Consider the following 20,793-nt stretch of genomic DNA (forward strand, 5'->3'; position numbering starts at 1 on the left):
TTGCACATCGCCCACCCAAAAATCCTCCCCTCACCACCCCAACCTTTTTTCTCTTCTTCTTCTTCCCTGTGCAGGCTCACCTTCCACCACCTCTTCTTCTTCCCAGCCCCAGCCCCAGCCCCAGCCCCAACCCCAACCCCAACTTCAACTTTGTAGAAAGAGAAATTGAAATTGGATTTTCTCTTTGTATTGAGTTTTTAGTTTTCTCTATGTGGTACTGCGGTTTCATATTGAAATTGAACTAGAGCATAGAAGAATAAAAGAAGAAGAAGAAGAGATCGGGGGGGGGGGGGTTTGGGTCTACATAAGAAGAATGGATGCAAAAACACTAAAAATTGGCATGGTTAGTTTGCAAGTGATTGTGGCCATTTAAATATTGGAAAAATCATAGCAAAATGACTATAACTATACCCCGATTTTCAGTTGAGGATCTTGTTTTCACTTTACTTCAATCAAGGACTATTATTTTTTAAGTGTTTCAATCAAGGATATTCCGTCAACTCAATCAAATTTTCCGTTAAAAACTTGTCACGTGAGTTGTACGAGATGAAAAGTCCAGAGTAAAAGAGGCAGAGAATTCTGTAGCTTCCTTCATGATCCGAGCTTTGCAAGAATCTAATAATATACGAGACACCCATAGGTACGAAACACAACAATTTCCCATAATCCAGAAAATTTTTTTACGGGTTTGATGAGTTTGGAACTTTCAGACTCTGCCCTTTCAGTTTTGAGAGTGAGAGAGTACTTTAAGCAACTGGAACCAGTGGGGGTAAGATAGCTCCTAGTAAGTTGTAACTTTGTAAGGGAAGGTTGCTCATCGTAACCTAGCTTGTGAGGAAATAAAGAAAGAAAGATGAAGCTCCTTGTAACATGAGATGTAACAGAATAATAGTCTTGCAAGAACAACCATGGATTATAGCTAGGAAGTTGTTGTGCTTCGTGCACACGGGTGCTTAGGATTTGAATATGATTGTTTGGAATAATAATTGCATATTTGTATAAGTTTGTCTTTGATTCTTGTATAAAAAAAAAAAAAAAGATTCTTGTATCCAATTAGTCTCATTTCTTCTTTTCTTTGTGTCTGTCTTTACCCAAAATTGGAATCCAAATGGCCATTGAATAAGAACCAACATTCAACTAGTTGATTATGTGCTATCTAATTCCCTTTAGTGTTGCAGGCAGCTACTTATAATAAATGGTTATTGACATTGAGATGGAAAGAACAGAATTCTAGCAAGTACTACAAGGGTTCTTCAATTTAAAGGAGTGGAGCGTCCAAGAAGTTTCATGGCTTCAACAAGCTTTTCCCTGAACCTTACCAAGTTAACCTTCAGATTCTGCCCATCAACATACACAGCCCTGACAGCCCAATAGCCCTTTGCGAATATAGACATAGGATTAGTAATGACCGGGTTATCTAGACCATAGTCATCAATGAGTGAACTCTCCTCTGGTTTTATCTTGTACTCCAAGTATTGCAACACCATTTCACTCACCGTTCCACCATAATAGGCATCTGAAGGCCATTACGGTGGACCACCAAGAGAGATGCGAGAGATGAGAGAGGAGAGAGGTGAGAGGGGCTGGGTTTTGGGGGGTGGCGGCGGCAGGAAAGATCGAGAGAGATGAGAGGCGAGAGGCGAGAGGACAGAGGTGAGTTGGGGAGAGAGAGAGAGGAGAAAGAGAGAATGTGTGTGAGAGAGAGAGTTTTGTGTAAAAAAAATTAAATATACGACATGTTAACTCATGATTAATTTTTTAAACAGATGTCATGATTTAAGAGGGGAGATGAGTATACACCCTAGTTAAAGGAGGTGAACAAAACTGCTCTATGTATATATATATATATATATATATATATATAAACTACATGTTTTCAAATGTTCTAAAAATTAAGGTCAGTCAAAATAGAAACAAGAGTTTTTCAATTGGTGAGAAGCGTCAGCTAACCTTTATGAGCCCATGCTGGCTCCGCCACTAGTGGCCGGTAGAGCCACGTTATGACCATCATGATCCATGACCACCCCTATTTACCCCACCAATCTAAGTTCCTTACTAATATATATATATATATATATATATAAGGAGTGCTCTAAAGCTAACCAGTTAGCAAGTTAATACGAAGCTAACTATGTTTTTGGGCCCACTACATAACTAATCTCATAATCCGAACCATCAATTATTTAGGCCCTACTTCAAAGATCATCATTTCAAAAAATCAACAAAATAAAAAATTATGTAGTCATCTAATTGAAATCAAATAAATAGACGATCAATATTTTCGATAAAAGCATAAAAATAGTTATTATCATAATCAAATGACTAATGACTTCCGATTTTGAAGATTTTTTATAGGAATAATCTTTGAAGTAAGGCCTAAAAAATAAATGGTTCGGATTTTGAGATTACATTGTACAGTGGACCCAACAGGGTAGTTAGCTTTGTATTAACTTACAAACCAATTAGTTTTAGAGCATTATATATATATATATATGATCACATATATATACATATTCTCTATAAAGTTCTTAATATCTATGCAATATATATTTATAAATTTTTTAATAAAACCAATGTATGAGTGTTTCGTAAATTTCAATTTTAAAGTGTTGTGATTGTGTATAATGATTAAATGAACATAATACTGAAAGTGTCTTTTTTACTCAATTATTTAGTAAAAAGAATACTCATGTATTTATATTTTTTTCATCATAACCTAATAACCTCACGAAAGAATGTTTTGATAGCATTCGTTTGTGTGGTATAACATACCTCTGCCACTGCCACCTCCACCCAAAACATACGGCTCTCCCGTACCCCTTCCAAGGAACCCTTCAAGTCAAAATCACTGAAATCCACAAGTAAAATTCATCTTTTGCTCTATAATTTAAGAGTAATGTTATTTGGACCAAATTAAATGACTAAATAGGAGGGACCAAGTGAAATGTCACTTAGGGAGGTGGTCCTCATTTCCATGTGGTCCCTCATCTCCACATATCTTTAAGTGACACATCACTTAGTCCCTCTCATTTGGTCATTTAATCTGGTTCAAATAGCATTACTCATAATTTAATTTTTGTTTTTAGTTTTCGATGATTTTTTTCTTTGAAATTTTTATTTTTATTTTTTGAATTTTTTTTTGAGTATATAAATAATATAAGTATATAACCATATTAATATATCAGAAAATTTGAGTGAGATATAATTTTTGATGGTCATTGTTTAATAATTTTAATTTGTTTTTTTTAGGATGAGAAAATGAAATTTTGGGCGGCATGCTTCCCGCTATAACGAAAATTGGTTGTTGCCGGGTAAGAGAGGCAACGCTATACAAATGTTGCATTTTTTAATAAGCAAGGAATTTGCCCATATAAGGCAACAATTAAAGTTTAGGTCCATTGATTTTAACTATTAAATTTTAATAATTTTTTAGTTTAGGTACCAAAATTAAATAGCATTTTAGATTAGGTACTAGTTGAAAAGTCAAACAAATTAATAAAGTAAAATGTATTAGAATTTACAAATATTACATTACATGCCATTACAATAAAAAAATAAAAATAATATTACATTCCAAAAATTACATTAATTTATACTATATTGTATTAAAAAACAAAATCAATTCAGTCACAACTTAAATTACATTAATTTATACTATATTATATTAAAAAACAAAAATCAATTCAGTCACAACTTAACTGTGACTGTCTTGGTAAATTGAAATAGACAACTCACACCACTATACTATTATTTTGAGTAAAAGTATTGTTTTGACATCTATTTATACTATATTATTGTATAATTTCTCTAAAAAAAATTCAATTAAGTCACAACTTAACTGTGACTGTCTCATAACTTAGATGTGACTGTCGTTCAGTTACAACTAAATTTGAAGTTGTGAGTGTCGTACAGTCACAACTAAATGTGAAGTTGAGACTACATTAACAAATTTTCAAAATAATATAAAAGCCTCAAGGGCAATTTTGTCAAAACCTTATAAATTTTAACTAACACTCATCATATGTGTGCCAAAGGATAAAAATGTCAAATGAAAAAGGCTCAAATCAAGGGGCCAACATATTTGTGACATAATCTAAAAAACTACATTTAAATTTGGTAGTTCAATTGAAATATTATTTAGTCTTCATGTTATATCAAAAAATTATTAGAATTTGATATTTAAACCTAATTTTTTATTAATGTTTTTGATGTTTAGTGGCAAAAAAAAAAAAAAAAAAAAGTTTTTGGTGTTTAGAAAAAAATATATGCCGTAATCACCAAACAGCAATCAAACGACTCAACTACTCTCAGTAGTCAGTATGCTACTCCTCCCTCCTCTGTCCTCTCCTTCACCCTATCTCCCTTTTCTCGCCAACGCCCCTCTCTTTCCCTCACCCCCTCTCGCCCCCGTCCTCTTTGGTCGCCCAAACCCACCGCCCAAGCCTAAGCGCCTCTTAGCCTCTTAACTCCGCCTGTCTTCTCTTCTATCCAGGTTTTTTTTGTTTTTTTCAAGTTTTTCACATCTTTAATTATTTTGATGTTTTCCATTCTTGACTTTTGTTTTTTGGTTTATGTTTGTGTTTATGCAGGTTGAATTATTTGATTTTGCCCACTTCAATCGCAAATCCCCGTGCACCACCCCCTTCATTGCAAATCAGGTTTAAACAAATTTCAATTTTAATTTTCTGAGTTTGGAAAGCAGGTTTACAGTTGGGCTTTGCGGTTATTTGGTCTATTTGTATTTTTGATTGTCTATGTTGTTAAAATGCAATACCAATTTCCTAATCTCAATTCCTTTAGTGCTTTCATATTGCTTTTATTTTTCTGGAAACAGTATGCGTCTCTACTGTGTTTCTCTAATTCTCTGTATAAGGAGATGTATTGGACCCCACTATGTTAATTCAATGATCTCTTTCGTTTTACTCCAAATATTAAATGTTTTGTACCATGACCGTCCATTAGTATTGTTTTACATTGAGGGCAGTGTGTTTCACTGTGAAAAGAAGCAGATCTATGAAAACAAATAAACAAGTAATATATGCTGCCATGGCTCATTGTGGTTTCATGACAATAAGGGACAAGCATGTTAGAAGCTTATATATGTAACAATATCTATGAAAATAAATTACGTACAAATTGGAAGTAGGATTAACATGTTTCAATTATTCTAATTAAGATATTGAGTGCGTATATGCCTTTCTTGTAAGGTATTGTTTTCTACTGAAAGCAATGAATATAAGTACATAAGCTAGCTAGCCATCATAATACATTTACTGTGACTGTTTTGTATTGTGGAAATTAAGAGGAAGGAGGACCATATCTCGCACATATCATGGTTTGTACTATTAAATTTTTATTTGGGTTTTGGGAGGTTTTTAGATTTTAAAGGCGCTGGATTTGTAATGTTAGTAGTTATTTCATTCTGGGTCGCGCGATCTGGATCGCGGGTCGATGCCGAAAGGAGCATATATTACATTTTCATTCTTTTCCTATAGTTTCAAAGCTCTTTTTTTTGTTTTTATTTTTACATTTTTTTGCTAGTTATTAACATATACTTAAGGCTATTTATATAAAAAGTAGTAAATAAGACTGAAATGCCAAAAATAGACATTGTTTTGCAGGTTTAGCCCTCCCCAGAAAATAATCCTGGCTTTGTCCCTGGCTACATCAGCCACCATATTGACAAATTTTATGTCTTAGTAGAAGTCTTTGTTGCCAATTTCTACTCGTAGAAATCTTGATGTTTTCTGCTGGTTGTTTCCATGGACTTGATCAAAAAACATAGGTGTTAGTCTAATGGCTACCGACGGATTCAAACGGCTACAGGTTTCATCAGCTCCACCTCGAAAAATCAACGTCCAAAAATTTGCGGAATCGCGAGCTTCAGAGCTCGAGACGCTCCATGCTCTTGTATCTAACCGATTGAACAATGATTTTCGGTCTCAAAGAAGCAAGAGAAGAAGAACCACTGCATACAACAATCAAGCTGCGAAAAATAGATGTAGAAAGCAGCGAAAACTTGGAGTAGTTGGTCAAATCAATGCTTTGCCTCCAGAGAAAGATGAGAATAATGTTCCTCGTCGCATTCGTCGGAGAGCTGAGCTTAGAATGAACCTTAAAAAGGGATTCTGTACCTCAGGGGATGGGACGAAGAGGCTTAGAACACATGTTTGGCATGCAAAGAGGTTCACAATGACGAAGCTTTGGGGTTACTTCCTTCCCCTGGGTTTGCAGGGTAGGTAATGCATTATTATTTTATTGTATCGTTTGTTGAATTATTGTTATATTTATTGATAAATGAATCTTGTTAATAAAGAAACAATAATGTAGAGGAAGGGGATCCAGAGCTGTCTTGAAGTGGTTCAAAGATGGAATGCTTGTTCATGATGCAAGCTATCATGTAGCTATCCAATTGGAGGGTCCAGAGGCAGGCATTTGCTTTACTTCCTATCTTATAAATTTAATCCTCTTTCTTCATTCTTTTTTTTTCCCTTCCTTTCTTTCTTTCTTCTGTTTAGTCCTATTATAGTGCTTGCCATTTTCATTTATTTTTTCTTAAAAAATGAAAGTGCTGCAATATGTTTTGTCTTCTGTTACTAAATTGTGATCTTACCTTATTTCATATGCTTCCAGGATTCATTACTATCAGTGTTAGGAATGGTAATGGTGCCTTCTCCATCTGCTCGTTCTGATATTATTTCCGGTTCTATTAAATCTGGTGTCATATATGATAGTACTATGGTAAGTTATCCAATTGCACTTTTCTTTTGAATATAGATGACTTCTGGTATTAACTTTATGATCCATATTTTGCAGCTGCATCATTTTGGAGCACCTTTTTCAAACCCAATTGCTCCTGTGACCTATATGTGGCGGCCTTCTGGCCAACTGAATAGAGATAGTGATGATACTGCTGTATATAACGACGATGGACGTAATGGACTAGAGAGTACAGAGCACTCTTATGACTTTCGCCAGCTTTGGGTGTGGATTCATGCTTCTGCTTTCACTGAAGGGTATGATGCTCTGAAATTAGCTTGTCAGAAAGAGGTATGCATCTCAATCTCATATGAGTGTACTTGCAAAGCTCTATGGAATCCACCTCTATCTAAGTTTTTCTTTTCATTTTTATTTTTCTCTTATTTTGAATATTTGTAACTATTACAATAGAATGGAATAGTACTGGTTTGGGTGTTTATTTTGTGAGTGAATGATATTCCTAAATTTCTGCTTGTATTATGATCAAGGATGAATGCGAACTCTTATCTACTTTTTTGGTAGAAACCAACATTCTTTTCAAATGCAACTAGAGTGGTTTATGTGATGTGCTTGTTGGCAGAAGCTTCCCCTCTAGTATAGAGTTATAGTCAGAATAGAAAACTCATCATTGTTAGATGCTTAGATTACCTGTTCTCGATATATTATTACTATCATTCATTTCATGCATTATCTCAGATGGATGAGAGGGGCATCTTGATTAATTGCTTCTCACTTGAGGGTCAACTTGCAAAATTAGAAGTAATGGGACTAAAAGCATTTCAACTCCTTCAAAGGACATTACGTCCTGTTACCAAGTAAGTTACAGGAAGAGTTTGATTCATTTTACCAAGTAATGAGGTTAAAGATGGCTAATGTTGTTGTCTGACTGCACATGATTAGAGATTATTCTTGGAAATTGGTGAAACATTCAGTTGCTGAGGCTGATGATGATTCCCAATCTAAGATTGTACTTGAAAATGAGGAGGACATTCCTTCTCATGCAATCTTGTCTCTCAATGTCAAGGATCCTCGCACATTCACAGAGAAAAGAAAGATTGCATATGCTCCAGAGTCAGGTTGTGCTAATATACTAGATGATGTACTAGGAACTGAAGGCAAAAAGCATGTTGTCTTTGGAGGAATTTCAGAAAAGAATAAAGAGTCACTCTCCTCAATGTGGTCTGACTCTGAAGGTAGTGGCATGCTTGCAGAGAAGAATTTGTGGGATGTTAGCGGTGGTGTAAGTCCTCCAGTGGAAGAAATTGTTATTTGCAAGGAAAAACATGACCAGCATAAGAATTTCTTCTGCCTTGATGATTCAAGTTCAGGGGCACTAAATACTTCAACCAAGTCGCAGTGCTCAAGAACTTGTCCTATTCTGCTTTTGAAAAATAATAACAGAAGGGGCTTGCATATTGGGTAAACTCCTTATTTCCTGGTTTATTCGTCCATTTAGTGTTACATAGATTAAATTAATTACTGCATATGCTACATTCTTGCATTAATGTTAGCTCCTAGATTCGGGTTTTGGTGGGCACCTGGTCCTCTGAATTATGTTTGTCCTTTTTTCCATTTTCAATAAATTTATGTTTCTCATCAAAAAATGCTCTAGAGTCTCACATGGTTGTTTACAATTCAGATATATTACAAGTTCTATATCTTTTCTAATCTGAAACATGAAATTTGTGGCTTACATGTTTGCTACTGGATCTTTGTGCAATAATTGGCCACTTCTTTTTTAATTTTCCTGGACAACAGAATGTGACAATCAATTTTTCTAACCTGCCTTAAAATGGCACCAGTGCATCAGACTTTATCATTTTTCTTATTTGACTTTTTTTTTTATTGTATTTGTCACCTTAGAAGTCTATCTCTTATTGCCATACAGATGGTCTATTATGCTCCCCTTAAGCTGGGTCAAGGCATTTTGGATTTCTCTTGTCTCCAAGGGGGCTCATGCAATAGGTCTGAGAGAGAAGCACTGGATTTCATGTGAAGTAAGCATGTGCACTTCATATCTTTTATCTTTAATATCAGGTTATCAAATGTTGTAAGTAAGTCTTCTCCTTTTTGTAGATGGGGTTGCCATATTTTCCTTACGATTTTCCTGATTGCAATGCATATGTTTGCCTCAAGGCAACTGAAGCTGTTGCCAGTAGTCTTAAAGAGGAACTTCATTCTCGAGCTATAAGACCTTTGAGGGTTCCCATTCTACTCCCATGGAATAGTATCCGAGTTGCTTTAAACAAAGGACCCACTACAGTGCGAAATACTGAAATTTCAAGGCAGGAACATGGGGTCAAAATCAATTCATCATCTAACTCTGATTGTGGAAATTGTGACGTTACATTGGTTGGCTGTTATGATCATTCATTTGATGGTTTTGTAGCACGGACTTCTTTTTCGCTGACAAATTTCTTGAATGAAATTCAAGGCAGTCACTTACATCTATGTCCTCAACTGGCGGATAAGCAGACAAGCTTTTCTAAGTTTATGAGGGATGAAACCAAGCTTGGGCAGGGCCAAAATGTGATTACTAACTTTAAATACGACCATAAATTATGTTTTATTAGGTTATATCTCCATGCGTACAAGGAAGGGTTTTTTGAGGAGGGAGCAGTTGTTTGTGCACCTCAACTGACTGACATATCATTGTGGACCAGGTAGTCCTTTTTTTGGACTTTTTATTTTGAATTTGTGATTTGTTCCATCAAATTTATATCCTCTAAACTTTTTATGATTATATCATCACTTAGTGTTATTCGGAAATTTCCTTCTTGTCTTTTCTTTTCTAGAAGAGGTTGTGTTTTGATGTGCTGGCAGTTAATAAGTTGGATCAAATGTGTTTTCTCCGATATGCCTGGACCATGATAAAGGTGGTATAGTTCAAGAGAAATATTGTGACTTATATACTAGGTTATGCCTCATTACCAATTTACCATAGAAATTGCCCATGATGAAATTTGACGGAAGTTTTAAGTGTAGTTATTGACAATTCTAATCTTAGGAGTGAATTCTAAATTTTGTGGCCACTTTTCTTATTTTCCTAAAGTAAGGACATCCTTACTTGAAACTCCCTCATATATATCTGTATTTATAGTAATATTCATGCCGCAGACCGATAATTTTGAAGATAAGCTTCATATACATCTTGCAGGTCAGAGAGTTTCGATGTAGGACTTCAAATACCTCAATCTGCAGTGACATCATACTTCAAAGAGCAATCTTCTGGTAAGTGGGAACTCCAGATACCGGAGGACACTGTTGGTGGAGAATCTCATCGTTGGCCAATAGGATTTGTCACCACTGGTTTTGTTCGAGGGAGGTTAGTTTTCTTGCCTCCTGCTACGTCACAACTACCAACTATTGTTTACATTTTTCTGTATATTCATTATTTGCCATGTGCTATGTTGCATGCAATCTTATTTGTAGCAAGAAGCCAGTGGCTAAAGCTTTTTGTGAGGCAGTTGTACTTGCTTGTCTTAGAGAAGAACAATGGAATTCGATGCCGGTAAAGCAAAGGCAGAAGGAAATTTATGTCCTTGTCAGGAATTTAAGATCTTCAGCATATAGACTTGCTCTTGCCACCATTGTCCTGGAACATCAGGGAGAAGATGTGGAATTTCTGTGAACTGATGCAGACCAGTTGGCTTTGATACGTATAAATATATAATGGAGAACATGTCCGGTTCTAACATGAATGTATTACGGACCCAATTTTGAAATGGAGAAAGAGCATAGCAGGAAGGAAACAGAGTAGTTTGAAATTTTACTTTTTATTAAATTAAACAGTTTTGGGAAGGTAAATTATATTTATACCCAACAATTTGCTCTTCTAACCTTGCACTATTTTTAATAAGAATAGACAATTATAATTTATACGCAATATGAATTGGTTTTTAAGCACAAATGATGTTTTTTTTTTAAAAACAAATTCAATTTACTCTTTATACCCTATGCAGGAACCATTCGATGGCCACCAACCAAACAAAACAAAAGTATTCGGCTGCTGACTACTTAATGGCTTACAAAGATTTGGTAATCTCCCGCCGAATTGACATTTAGCAAACTTTTTTGAAACCACTTTGTGTAGGGGTGCAATTTGGATTGGAAAATCCTATTCTAAGCCAAAAAAATGGTCCTTGACTCAAATCCGAAAATCCTAAAAGATATTGTATTGGAATTAGAATGCATTTGTACATTTCAATCTGATTTGAATTTTGATCAAATAATTTCAATTAATTTTGAAATATTCCAAATATACACATATACAATAGCAACTTGTATTAGTTTTCCACAATTCTCGTGGGATTGACCTCGCAGTCTAAATAACAATGATTTGTATACTTGTAAGTTAAATAAAACAACAATAGGAGCTTGAAAAATTTATAAGGTGTTGAGTTTTGGAAATACCTTTGGTCATATGAGAGGTTTAGGCTTTGTAGGTGAAGGGTCAAAATCAAGTGCTCCTACAACCAATTTTGTTAAAGCCGTAGAACCTAAGTCTTCCAAAATAGCTTCTTAATTTTTAGTGTCTCATCCTTCTAAGGTAGCTCCCAAGTCAAAGATTATACCCATGTGTTATCATTGTGGTAGGCCTGACCACATTAGGCTTAGATGTAACCTTCTTAGAAAGAACACTAAGAATTTTTTTAAGCCTATAATGAACAATGGTAGAAATTCTCTTCAAGGTCAAGTTCATGCACTTATTAATGGGGCTAATAGGATTTCAAAGTCTATTTCCCATTTCATGCATACCATGTAAACCATATATATCAACTATCAGATATATACTACAGTCACACATGTATAAGAACACAAAGAACATCTCTGCAGTGACTTACTAGATGTTGAAGAAGTCATAGCTAAGACTAGAACTAGGCTTCTACTCTCTCTAGAACTTTGGTGCACTGATTTATGGGGCTCAGATTTCTGCAGTATGTATGAGAGCAGAGACTAGCTCTACTTATAAGGGATGCCTAGGCTAGTCCTACTCATAATGGACTTAGTGCCGAGATACAAGTTTGCTCCCTTAAGGTTAGAGTCTTATTCCATGTTTAAGTGAGCAAAGCCAGCTCAGAAGAGGTCCCTTAATCCATATAGAACATTGATAACACAGCTGGTCTAAGGATGTATCTGGATTGCCCTAGGTAAAACCCAATTTCTTGGTCCTTAAGTCATGATGAGTTGTTATAGTAATTAAAGTGTACTAATGTTGTCCATATAGAATTCTTACATTCTCCCACTTGGACAACACTAATCCACACAACAAGAACACCAAAAATTGTACCAAAGAATCCTTAGTGATCACGTTAGATTTACTAGAGCATAACTATCTTCAAGACTTGGTCAATTTTTGACATTAATTCAAAACTACAGAAAATCATGAGATAAAAGATGAGATAAAAGAAACTGCATATGGAAACTGAAACCATATACCATATGCTCAGCCCACTGGAAGATTTCAAAAGAAATCTTACTATGCTTCGGAAATGAAGCTCTTTTACAAGAAAAACTTGTGTACCTGTAAGTACCTGTCTAATGAACTATTAACAAGACTTATAACTTAACAAATATGAGAATTCACTGTAATGATAGCCTTAAAATGAAAAATTGGTAAAAACCAAAATACATACATAAATATCCAAATTCGAAAACATTACCAAATGTCTGAAAAGGAAATAACAGAAAATAGTAGAAATGAAAAAGAACTAAAACAGAAAACAAGTTACTCCATTGATCAACAGATTCCACGTTCTCAGCTAATCCCATTTTGGAAACAAAATCTAGGAAAACTTTAACTGGTAATGCCTCAGTGAATGGATCTGCCAACTGTGCTTTAGTGGAAATATGCACTACCTGCAACTCTCCATTTCTGACTCGTTCTCTCACCATTAGATACTTAGACTCTATATGTTTAGAACTCGAAGACCTTTTGTTATTCTTGGCAAAAAACACAGCAGCATTGTTATCACAATGCAAGACTAAAGGGTTTGTAATGGAATCCACTATTTTGAACTCTTTGATAAAATTTCGCAGCCATAAAGCTTCCACAGCTGTCTCATGTAGTGCCACAAACTCAGCTTGCATGGTAGAAGTAGTTGTGAGAGTTTGCTTGGTACTTTTCCAAGACACAGCTCCACCAGCCATCATGAAAATACATCCTGTAGTAGATTTGTAGTCATCACTGCCACCTGCAAAATCTTAATCTCCATATCCTACCACTTCAAGCTCTCCAGTACCACTCCTATAAACCATCATCTAGTCTTTAGTTCTTTGCAGATATCGCAGAACTTTCTTCCCTGCAATCCAGTGTTGTTGGCCTAGATTGAGTTGGTATCTGCTAAGCATAGACACTGAATGTGCCAAATTTGGCCTGGTGCACATGTGCACACTTGTGCATACATGAGACTACTAACTAAGGAAGCGTAAGGCTTGGAGTTTATCTCAGTCTTTTCAATCTTATTTCTAGGACATTGACCTTGATGAAGCTTATCACTTTTACTCATAGGAGTCTCTCCAGATGCACAGTTTTGCATGTCAAACCTTTTAAGGACTTTGTTAATGTAATTCCTTTGTGAAAGTCCTAAAAGACCATGCTTTCTATGTCTGCATATTTCGATTCCTAGAACAAATGAAGCTTCACCTAAGTCTTTCATGTCAAAACTGTTTGAGTGAAAAGACTTGGTTTCATTTAACAAATTCAAGTCATTGCTGGCCAACAAGATGTCATCTACATAAAGGACAAGGAAAATGAAATGGCTCCCAATGATCTTAAGGTAAATACACTCATCTAAGGGATTCTCTACAAAACCATTAGAAATCACAACAAAGTCAAATTTCAAGTACGGCCTTGAAGCTTGCTTTAAGCCATAGATTGACCTTTTAAGCTTACACACCATGTTTTCAGTGCCTTGCTCGATGTAACCCTCTGGTTGAATCATGTATATCTCCTCCCCCAAGTCTCTATTTAAAAATGTTGTCTTGATATCCATTTGATGAAGTTCCATGTTTAAATATGCAACCAAAACCATTATAATCCGAAATGCATGTTTGGTAGAAACAGGTGAAAAAGTCTCTATGTAATCTATTCCCTCATTTTGTGTGAATCCCTTGGCTACTAGTCTAGCCTTATACCTTTATATTTTACCATCAGAACCTCTTTTTGTCTTTAAAACCCACTTGCAGCCTATAGGTTTGATATTTGCAAGTGGTTCGACTAAATCCCAAACTCCATTCTTGGACATAAACTCCAATTCTGATTCCATAGCCCTTCTCCAATCTTCAACTTGATCACTACCAATACCCTCCTTGAAACTCAATGGACCAGTCTCCTCACCAAAATCAATTTCTTGCAAATAAACCATGTAATCTTCTAAAATAGCTGATCTTCTTACTCTTTGTGATTGTCTTCTAGGTGTCTCTTTAGCTTGTGGTACTAAAACTTGGTTTTCTAGGATTTGATTGTGTCCATTTTCTACTGAAGGTTGGTCTTGTTTGATGGTTTCATTATTCCTAAGGTTATGATCGAAGACTGTAAGCTCAGGTGTGTTAGCAGTGATTTCAGGTTGTTCCTCTAAAACAAAGTCATAAAAAGAGTGACTAGGACTTGAACCTGTAAACTCTAAGAACTTGGCCTTATTTGGCTCAACAATCCTTGTGTGATTGTTGGGACAATAAAATTTGTAACCTTTAGACTTGTCTGGATAACCAATGAAGTAAGCACTTACTGTCTTGGCATCAAATTTCTTTTCTTGAGGGTTATGTAGTCTAGCTTCTGCTTTACATCCCCAAATGTGGAAGTGAAACAAGCTAGGCTTTCTGGTTGTCCATAGTTCAAAAGGTGTCTTCTTGACTGCTTTACTATGAACCCTATTTCAAATGTAATTTGCTATTTTTATGGCTTCTCCCCACAAGAATTTAGGCAAGTCAGTAGCACACACCATGCTTCTCACCATGTTTAGAAGGGTTCTATTCCAACTTTTTGCAACTCCATTGTGTTCTTGAGTGTCAGGTGTAGTGTACTAAGCTTGTATGCCTTGTTCTTAGAGGAACAAGGCAAAAGGTCCTTTATTTTACCCAAATTCGTCATACCTACCAAAGAACTCACCTCCCCATCAGATCTCACTATCTTAATGGACATGTTCAACTGCTTTTCTACTTTAGCTTTAAAAATTTTGAAGGTTTCTAAAGGTTGTGATTTTTCTGAAATGAGATATAAGTAACAATATCTTGAGAAATCATCTATGAAAGTTATGAAATATTGATTTCTATATATATTTTGAGTTGGGAAGGGGCCACAAATGCCTGTGTGGATTATTTCTAGAAGTTGTTGGCTTCGGTTAGAGGTTTTCTTCTTAGAATTGGTCAGTTTGCCTTTTATGCATTCTACACAAATATCAAAAATATGTATAATCTAGTTTTGGTAGAATGTTATCCTTTTCCAATTAATGTAACCTTTCTTTAGAGATATGCCACAGTCTTTTGTGCCATAGGAAAGATGAACTTTCCTTTGAACTAGTCTTTTGTTCCCTATAGTATTCTCAATTAGAAAATTTTCAGCAAACATATCATGTATTAGTTTTCAATATCCATCAAATGATAAAGCTTTACCAATAGAAACTGAATTGAAATAAAGGTGAAAGCCATCTTTATTGAGATTAAAAGTAAATCCGAAATCAACAAGTTTAGAAATTGAAACTAAGTTCCTTCTCATAGAAGGAATGACAAATACATTGTCCAACTCTAATATAAAACCTAAATCTAACTTAAGCCTAAAAGCTCCTATGGCCTTCACAGCTACTCTAACTCTAACTCCATTGCCTGCACAGACTCTGGATTCCTCCTCACTTGGTGTCCTTTTTCTTGTCAAACCCTGCATAGTATTAGAAATGTGTATGGGTGAGCCTGTATCTAACAACCAAGTGTGTGAAGGAATTGTAATTAAATTACTGTCTAAGCAATTGTAAATGTGTATCTTACCCTTCTTAGCTAGCCAATTCTCTTATAGTTGAAACAATTTCTCTTCATATGACCTTCATTCTTACAGAAAAAACACTTAAAAGGAGTCGTTTGAACTGGCCTTAGGTTATGAGAAGTGCTAGGGGTGGATTTGACAGGTTGAGAGTTGATCTTAGGAGTCTGATTGTCTTTTGTAGCCTTATTCTTGTCTTTCTTGAAATAGTTTTTAATAACCAAATTGACAACTACTTCACCATTCTCCTTTCTAATCCTTTCTTCTTCTTGGACACAAATGGAGATGAGTTCATTCAAACTCTATTTGTCTTTCTAAGTGTTGTAAGTAGTCCTTAGTTGTCCATATTGTTGTGGCAGAAAATTCAATGCCATATGAACCAGAAAAGAGTCAGAAATTGCAATTTCCAGGGATTTGAGCTTAGATGCAATATCTATAAGCTTTATAATGTGTTCACGCACACTTCCCTGTCCATCATATTTCGTAGAGGTCAAGGCAGTCATCAAGTTACCAGTTTCTGCTTTTTTCAGACTCCTTAAACTTCTCATCAACATCTTCTAGGAAATCCTTAGCATTGTCACAAACATTTATCCCTCCTCTAACAGTGTCAGTCATGGCTTTCTGCATAATCAGTAAGGCCATCCTATTCAATCTCTCCCACTTTTCCATCTTAACTTTTCCTCAGTTTTGTTCTCAGGGGTGATTTGCTCAGGTTTGTCTTCTCTCAAGGCTAGGTCATGCTCGGATAAGCCTAGGTAAATTTCTACATCTTGTTTCTATTTCTTAAAATTGGTGCCAGTGAATGTCTCTATTTGAGCAAAGTTGGAGTTAACTGGAAAATAAAACATACAAAAGTGTCTAAGAATCTTTATATTGCAGAGAATTCAAACATACTTTAAGAAAACATAATACTGTTTATGCAAAATCAAGTAACACTTTTGAGCAAGATAGCTTAACATGCATGTATTCATTCTTTATCATATTACCAGATAATAGGGAAGACATTTTCTAGATAGTCTCTACACCTTTAGGCAAGAAGAAAATATCTACAATTATCCTTATGTTTTTCCTAATCTGTAACATGCCAGTATCAAGTCTGTTTAGTTAAAATCTTTGGGAAATAAACTATTAATTTGATATTGCAAGTTTGATATTAAACTGTAATCTCTAAAAACTGTAACTGAGTTATATTGCTTTGGTAATGCTAATCAATTTGAATTTAGGATTAAGATCAAGAGATTCTATAAGCATCATATATGGCAGCATATTGCATATAAATAAAATAATTGCTTAAATAGATATATTCAGTTATGCAAATATGCAGACATCGCAGCTATGAAGCATCCCATAATCAAGATAGGAAAAATAGCATATATGCATAATCAATTTAATTCCATCCAACACAACAATGGGGCAGTATGCTTTAACATAAACCTATATGCACCCTCATATGTGCTCTAAGAGAGATAGTAGAACTTACCTGGAGCATAAGACTCCTGCTGCACCAGTTAGTCACAATATTGCAGAATAACAAGGACAAAACTTGCACAGAACTAGAACTAAAAAACAAATGATTTCTTGAAATATCATTGTAATTCCTAAAGACCCCAATTCTGTTTTTCCTTTTCAGAAGTTAGAAACAATAAACAAGAGTGTTGTTTCAAAACCATCTGAATCGAGTTTTACCATATGGGCCTTAAGTTACAAATTTGGACTTTTAAAACAAAAAATGAACTTGAAGACCTAACACTTATAAGGAACAAAACATATGCAATTTGCATGCTTTTTCGTTTCTTGTTAAATAACCATCAATTAGACAAAATTTTGATCTTTAAACATGTATGAAAGCTCTGATACCACATGTAAACCATATATATCAACTATTATATATATACTACAGTCACACATGTATAAGAACACAAAGAACATCTCTGCTTGCACACAATGACTTACCAGATGTTGAAGAAGTCATGGCTAAGACTAGAACTAGGCTTCTACTTTCTCTACAACTTTGATGCACTAATTTATGGGACTCAGATTGTTGCAGTATATATGAGAGCATGGACTAGCTCTACTTATAAGGGATGTCTAGGCTAGTCCAAATGGACTTAGTGCAGAGATACAAGTATGCTCCCTTAAGGTTAGAGTCCTATTCCATATTTAAGTGAGCAAAGCCAGCTTATAAGAAGTCCCTCAATCCATATAGAACATTGATAACACAGCTGGTCTAAGGATGTATCCGGATTGCTCTTGGTAAACCCAATTTATCAATCCTTAAGTCATGATGAGTTGTTGTACTAATCAAAGTGTACTAATGTTGTCCATATAGAAATCTTACATACCATGCATCTTACATGATTTATGCATTGTTCTCAGTTAGGCTTTTGATGATTTTGAATAACTTTTGATAAACGGTTGAGTTTATTTTAAATTCAAGCTAGTATGCTTCGCTATTTTGCTTAATATATCGTTCTAATAGTACTTAGTTTCCTATAACCATGTTAATGTAAACTTTGTAATTGGCTATTTCTTAAGACAAAAACATCAATGTGTAAGCACTAGGTTAGATAGTTTATGTGAGTTGGGTTATGGTCATGTTCGGAGCAATGGAGAGTGAAGCATATTCATCAAGGTTCGAGTTCGAAGCGTTTTTCGGAGGTGAGTTTCGATGTTCAATTCTTTTAGGTGATTGTTTGGGAGGATCAATCTTTCGCGTGGAAAATATTTTTTGAAAAAATCTCCCAGAGGATCAATCATATGGCTAGGAGGATCGATCCTCCAGAAGCTTGTGATTTAGCGTTAATCATGTAGGATTGATCCTATCAACTTTTGACAGTTTTGTAAACCCCTTTGTAGGATTCATCTTGAATTTTTGCCGGTGTTTTTCTTTTCTTTGAAAAATTGATCTGTAACATTATGAACTGTAGGATCGATTTCGCGAACTTTTTTCTAAAATTTGACTTTTTCTAATCCTCATGTCAAACAACTTACAAGGAACCATACCACAAAGTCTTGGTGACTGTAAGAATTTGTTAGTTTTGGTTCTTTCTCAAAATAATCTTAGCGGTCTCATTCCGAAACAAGTCATTGGCTTATCATCCTTGTCACAAGTTTTGGATCTATCCAGCAACCAATTTACTGAATCCATTCCTATGGAAGTAGTTAATTTGGTAAATTTTGTTTCCCTGGATATTTCTGAAAACAATTTGTCAGGTGAGATTCCACAAACTTAGGGAGTTGCACATGTTTGACAAGTTTGTACTTGAAAGGAAACTTATTGCAAGGGTCAATTCCTGAATCCTTGAGTATTTTGAGAAAGATTCAAGATTTAGACCTCTTTAGTAACGACTTGTCTGGCAAAATTCCCAACTACTTGGAGACCTTCAACTTCTTGCAGAATTTGAACCTATCATTCAATGATTTTGAAGGTGCAGTACCAATGCAAGGAGTTTTCAAGAATACTAGTGCGCTTTCTATCATGGCAAACGCAGGGCTCTGCGTTGGTATACCTCGTTTAACATTTTCGAAATGCATGTCCTATCAATCTAAGCAAGGATCATCTTCTGTACTGAAACTAATTATCCTAATTGTTTGTGAGGTTATTGGATTTGCCTTAGTACTGTTTTATATGCTTCTTTATCGAAAAAAAAAAGAAGAGAACTTAAGTCAGTTTCAGGATCATCATTGGGGCTTTCACTCTTGAAAAGTGTCATATGGAGATCTCTTTGAAGCAATTGTTGGGTTATCTTCTATGAATTTGATTGGTATTGGTAGTTTTGGGTCTGTGTACAGGTGAATTCTCAACCTGGAAAAAAGAATTGTTGCAGTGAAAGTACTCAATCTTCAAAGCTTAAGAGCAGCTAAAAGCTTTATAGCTGAATGTGAAGTCTTGAAAAGCATCAGGCACCGGAATCTTGTCAAGGTACTGATTGTGTGTTCAATTATTGATTTTCAAGGAAACGATTTCAAAGCTTTGGTCTTTAAGTTGATGGTGAATAGAAGTCTAGAAGAATGGCTGCATACTATAGCTTATAGAGTAGCTGGGGCACCTATTGTGCAGGGGTATTTGAATCTTATTCAGAGGGTAAACATTGCCATTGACATAGCTAGTGCTCTGGAATATTTGCACAACCCCTGTCACAAGCCAATGGTTCGTTGTGATTTAAAGCCCGGTAACATTTTCTTGGACAATGACATGACTGCATGCGTTGGTGATTTTGGTTTAGCAAAGTATCTCCCAAATGCTTCTTCTCCACTTCCTTTACATGAAAGCACTTCCAATGCAATAAAATGTTCCATCAGCTATACTACCCCAGGTAACAAGATTCGGATCCTCTGCATGTTTACTACTTACTTTTGTCTGACGTTCAATCCTAACATTGAATTTATGCTTCAACTTCTTTTTGACAAATTTTTTTTTGCAATTCTTTTTATTTTGTAGAGTATGGAATGAGAAACAAAATGTTAACATATGGGGATGTGTATAGCTATGGATTGTTGCTATCAGAGATGTTTACAGGCAAGAGGCCGCCGAATGACGTGTTCAAAGATGGTCTGAACCTACACGCGTGGAAGAAATACGTGATCCATTTCTTCTTCAAAGTTAAGAATACAGAACTAGTACGAATCATCTCCGAAATAACCAAAGACAAAGAGTTGAGGAGTGCTTGATTTCCATTGTTGGGATATATAGGAATTGTTTGTTCGACAAGTTTGGTCGGAGAGCGAATGGAGATTAGCAAGGATGTAGCTGAATTATGTCAAATTAAGGATGTACTAATTGAAACCAGCATGCCTAGAGAGCATATGATCACGGCCCTAAGTAGTAAGTAACAGCTTGTCACCATAATTTTAACATCATATAAAAAGATATAAATTGAAGTTTAAGTTGTTTAACATCAACGATAATATTTATCCAAGCACTAATATTTTTTTTTTCAGAAACAAGTATAGGAATTTTTTTTGTCTTTTATGTCTAAACTACACACCAAATCATGACTCTTCTTTTGTTTTTCTAGATATTAGATTAATGTTTAGGACCGTTATTCAAATAAGTAACA

The 20,793-nt window shown here is 35.2% G+C and overlaps 1 protein-coding gene and 1 pseudogene across 4 annotated transcripts; both read left to right on the plus strand.

Annotated features, from left to right (window-relative positions):
- Window positions 1–4,310: 4,310 nt before the first annotated feature.
- LOC147277767 (ribonucleases P/MRP protein subunit POP1-like) lies at window positions 4,311–10,645 on the plus strand. Of its 4 annotated transcripts, XM_086255220.1 has the most exons (12): window positions 4,311–4,492; window positions 4,590–4,658; window positions 5,786–6,239; window positions 6,331–6,427; window positions 6,634–6,741; window positions 6,817–7,050; window positions 7,456–7,574; window positions 7,660–8,178; window positions 8,648–8,756; window positions 8,836–9,422; window positions 9,917–10,084; window positions 10,192–10,645. In XM_086255220.1, the coding sequence occupies exons 3-12, from the start codon at window positions 5,797–5,799 to the stop codon at window positions 10,388–10,390; spliced, it is 2,583 nt and encodes an 860-aa protein (XP_086111346.1). In that variant the 5' UTR covers window positions 4,311–4,492; window positions 4,590–4,658; window positions 5,786–5,796; the 3' UTR covers window positions 10,391–10,645. The 4 variants fall into 4 exon arrangements, with proteins under 4 accessions (XP_086111346.1, XP_086111348.1, XP_086111347.1 ...); XM_086255222.1 differs by lacking the exons at window positions 4,311–4,492; window positions 4,590–4,658 and having other exon boundaries at window positions 6,096–6,235; XM_086255221.1 differs by lacking the exons at window positions 4,311–4,492; window positions 4,590–4,658 and having other exon boundaries at window positions 6,106–6,235; window positions 6,317–6,427.
- Window positions 10,646–18,705: 8,060 nt separating this feature from the next.
- On the plus strand, window positions 18,706–20,566 carry LOC147277768 (putative receptor-like protein kinase At3g47110; annotated as a pseudogene).
- Window positions 20,567–20,793: the final 227 nt, after the last annotated feature.

The sequence above is a fragment of the Dryas octopetala genome, chromosome 8, assembly GCF_963921425.1.
Source record: "Dryas octopetala chromosome 8, drDryOcto1.1, whole genome shotgun sequence".
Lineage (NCBI taxonomy): Eukaryota > Viridiplantae > Streptophyta > Magnoliopsida > Rosales > Rosaceae > Dryas > Dryas octopetala.

What these genes read in the sequence shown, in the direction of transcription:
- LOC147277767 (XM_086255220.1), top strand. Translation starts at nt 5,797, where the DNA reads ATGGCTACCGACGGATTCAAACGGCTACAGGTTTCATCAGCTCCACCT. An exon ending in AGCACTGGATTTCATGTGAA is followed by an intron (nt 8,757 to 8,835) that starts GTAAGCATGTGC and finishes TCCTTTTTGTAG; the next exon opens with ATGGGGTTGCCATATTTTCC. An exon ending in ACTGGTTTTGTTCGAGGGAG is followed by an intron (nt 10,085 to 10,191) that starts GTTAGTTTTCTT and finishes TCTTATTTGTAG; the next exon opens with CAAGAAGCCAGTGGCTAAAG.